The sequence below is a fragment of the Adiantum capillus-veneris genome, chromosome 10 (assembly GCF_014529385.1).
Source record: "Adiantum capillus-veneris isolate H3 chromosome 10, ASM1452938v2, whole genome shotgun sequence".
NCBI classification, from domain to species: domain Eukaryota; kingdom Viridiplantae; phylum Streptophyta; class Polypodiopsida; order Polypodiales; family Pteridaceae; genus Adiantum; species Adiantum capillus-veneris.
In genome coordinates, this window is record NC_140940.1 from 75,080,395 (window position 1) to 75,084,433 (window position 4,039).

Here is a 4,039-nt window from a genome sequence, read left to right on the forward strand (position 1 = left end):
GGCCACGCGCCGACATCGGATCGACGGAGACTCGAGCCGAAGCTCTGATACCAAGTGTGACGCCCTCGTTCGGGGCGTCGCAGAAAAGGAGCCGCGCCGGCTCACCTGCGATGCAAACGGGACCTACAGACAAGCAAACGCATACACAAGAACGCAACTTGAAAACTGAACGTAAGAGGGACACGAGAGTGAGGGACGCGAACGAATGATCAATATCATAAGAAAGTGCCGAATACAAAGGACGCAAGTAATCACATGAAAACGGAGCTGGCAAGTTGGGAGAAGTGGTACATACTTCCCTTATACCCACCAGCACCCACGCCGTAGATCCCACCACTCACACCCCGTGTTAAATAGTGTTGAGCGACCTGAACGGCTGAAACTGCTATTTGGGAGCGGCTGAACCTGAGCCCATGGTTTTCGGAGCAGCTGACTCACTAGGCTAGCACGCATTTTCCAATTTCTTCCAGTAGCTTTGTGAGTGTGTAGAGAGAGAGAGAGAGAGGTGGCCATGGCGGGCGTAGTGATGGTGATGAGAAGGAGAGGTTGCGCGGTAGAAAGAGAAGGATGGCAGCTGTGGTGGATCGCCAAGCGGGCAATGAGCCCCTTTGCTGACAAAGGCAGAGTGCTCGGAGAGGAAGAACGAAGCCGCGAGGCCGTTTACATGAGGGTTCTCTCTCTCTCTCTCTCTCTCTCTCTCTCTCACACACACACACACACACACACACAGTTTGAAGAGCATGGGCATTTTCGCACACACATTTGGGTGTTTTTTGGAAGTGCGGGGACGCGTAAAACACAGACACAATTTTAAGACCATGGGCATTTTTGCATGCAAACACACAGATTTGGGTGTTTTTGGAAGAGAAAGAGAGCGCGTGCGTGCGTGCACGCGAGCGAGCGCACACTCACACACACACACACACATGTGAGTCGCCGTTGATTCTATGGGCACTACTACCTACATTGATGGGGTAATCACCTGTAATGCATTAATGCTACTTGGATTGTGATTTTAGCAAAGAGAAGCGGAACTTCTGGAGAAATTGCGCAAGCAAGGGGAAAAGCTCGAGGAAATCAAGCGAGCACTTGCAGTAAGCACCATCTAACTCTTTCTTGTTAGTTGCTAGAAGGTTTGTTTGTGGTAGATGGGGGATACATGCCTTCAGATGGGAATACAAATGGAGTCCAGATTCACTAGGAAAATGGGCATCTCTGAGGCAGCAAGTACTCTGAAACACTCTTGGTTTTTCTTCATATGGGAACACAATTGTATTGGAATTTGGCGAGTATGATTGTGTGTGAATTCAGAAGTCTGAGGGGTGAGCGGTGCAAAGAACATTGAGAGCATAGAAGTGCAGAGGAAAATCCTCAATATTTCTCAAATTTTCCACAAGGCATAAAGTGCGTAAACACCCCTGAGTGCCATAGGTGTATAGGCATATATGGAAGTCATGGAGATAGTGGGGGGCGGGGAAATCTAATCTCGCGGGTACCCGGGATTACTGTTTCCCTAAGAATACTTTGCTCGAGTTCTACCGCTCCTCTTCATCCCATCCTAGATCGACTGCTTGTGTCTGTGTGAGATATAGCTGAAGGGGAACAAAACTTTGGGCACTCCAAAATCTTTGGCATTGCTCTCAAGCTTTTTTCTCGTAGTAGTAATCACAAGAAGATTTAGAAATTTTCTCATGTAGGAAAAGGGAGCCTTTTTCAGTGTTTTTCATACAATGCATAACATCATGAGCTTCTGCTCGGGAGGCACCGCATACCTAGCTAGGTATGCCGTGCCTCCCTCACAAAAACTCATGATGTTGAGGTAAGTCATAATGTGAGAATTATTGTGAGAATTTGTCCAAAACTTCTTGTGTTAATGGAGTCTCAAAATGGGTTTTAGAGGTTTCGGTCCATGTTTGAAACGCCATCCGAGAGGTTTCGTAAAAACCACAAGAAAAATGTTGGCATATATACATAGACACTAATTAAATGTGCGCATTGCATAACATGTCAAAGTAAGACACGAATAAGGTGCATTATGTGCTAGAGAACTCATGGCTTCCTTGAAACCTGAAACTACAAATAGAATAGATGAGAACCACATGAGCGGAAATTTTGGTCCTCAAAGAAAAGCGAATTCCAAAAAGTCGGGTTTCAATTTCAAGATCTTTGGTCGAATAAACCTCCTTCATGGTTAAGAGCACTATAATTGTATGTTATTGTAACCCTTCGGTCTTATTTGATCAACTTTTTGTTCCTTTTGCTTCCAAGCAGGCTACAAGTGATGCTTTTTTATGGTTTTTGGCCATCTACAGACTTTTTAGACTTTGCTCTCTCTTCCTCAACCATTTGGGTTTCATTTGCGATGCCATTATGGGCCATCTAGAGAGTTTCCTCTATATTCCTTAGCCATTTGGGTTTCGTTTCGACGGCTTCTTGGGCCGTCTAGAGATTTTCCTCTATATTCCTCTGGTTTCATTACCTTTACTCTAACCTTGTTCTTTACTATATGTAGGCAAATTGTTTTTATCACTTGAAAGATCCCCTTGTGTTAAAAACATGACACAATACAATGGGTTCCATTTGCTCTGTCTGCAACACTGGCTTTTGTGTTACTCTCAAATGTCACAAGCATGTTTTTTTGGGGGTTAGGCATCAAAGTTACAATTTTACTCTTGCCATTCCTAGATGCGGGCTAACACCGCCCCCCCCCCCCCCCCCTCCCCCCTCAACCCAAAAAAAATAAATGGATTAGTTATCCAACCACCAAAAAAGTAGGGAGACAATGATAGTGTATTCACGAAATTATAATAAGTCGTGTTATTGCTCCAAATTTTTTCAATTGGGACCTTGAGATGTCACAAATTTGTTGTTTTTTAACCAATATACTACAACACTATTTCAGGCATTGCAAACGGACAATTGTCTTTTGTGCATATCATACAACACCCAGATATTTCAATTTTCCTCTAGAAACTAGTAAAGCGGTAGGCTACATTTGATAATTCAAGCGTGCAATTGTCTTATGTGCATATTATACAACACTTACATATTTCAATTTTCCTCTAGTAACTAGTAAAGTGGTAGGCTACATTTTATAATTGACAATTTCAAGTGAATTTTTTAAATTGACGGACTTCCTTTTGTATGAATTGATTGAACTAACTTCATGCTCGTAATTGAGTTGTCTTTGAGTCCTTCTATGAGAGCTTGAAAGAAGGTAGTTTAAAAACTGTAGAAATACAGGGCGTTAATGATGGCTTGGTACTAGATTGAGCTTCTTGGGGTCAATTATGCTTACAGTGGTCTTTCTCCATATTGGCAGGAATATAAAGACGGCCATGCTGAGATACAAGATTGGCTTCATGATACTAAGCTTGACAAACAAGAACAAAGTTAAATGGCATAGCAAAGAAGCCAATTGGGGTTTCTGTGTTATGGTGTGGGTTCGATCCTTGGTTGAGCTGCTCCTTGTTTTGACCTGAAAAGGTGCTCTGATGACATAAGCCGAGGTTAAATAAAAATTGTTCGCATTACAAAGAGCAAAGTTGAATACCTTTTGTAGTCAATCATTATAATGCAGAAATTGTATAGATGTGTTTTAGTGTGTGTGAGTTTTTTTTTTTCAGAGAGTACAAGAACTTTGAAACACACACACACACCCTATGTACAATGGCCTCCTTAGGGACTGCTCCCATATGTGGGTGTGTGTGTGTAGTGTGTGTTAGATTGTGGGCATTGGAACCCATGTTTTTCTTTTTTTGCTTCAAACACTTTGTGGGTCTCTAAATATGTCAACTCTTGGCAATTTAGAGTGCTTTGACATGGAGGTCATGACAAAGTTATTCTACTCGGCAGTTTTGTCTCGTTCTAAGCTGAAAAGCTTGCACACAGCTTGCACACTTGTCTCTTCCTCTCAAAACATTGCTTGTGAGAGTAAAGTTTACCATTTTTGGCAGAGTTAGCTTCATGAAGCCATTGTTTGAGCTATACACCAAGAGTTGTTGACGTAAGAAAAACTTTGCCGCCTAGACCCTCGTCC

General features: G+C 42.8%; 1 protein-coding gene across 1 annotated transcript; it reads left to right on the forward strand.

Annotated features, from left to right (window-relative positions):
- The first annotated feature begins 405 nt into the window (after nt 1-405).
- LOC147449081 (uncharacterized) lies at nt 406-3,810 on the forward strand. Its single transcript, XM_086522526.1, has 3 exons — nt 406-670; nt 1,020-1,094; nt 3,323-3,810. Exons 1-3 carry the CDS (start codon nt 512-514, stop codon nt 3,395-3,397), a joined length of 309 nt encoding a protein of 102 aa, XP_086378652.1. The 5' UTR covers nt 406-511; the 3' UTR covers nt 3,398-3,810.
- The last annotated feature ends 229 nt before the right edge of the window (nt 3,811-4,039 follow it).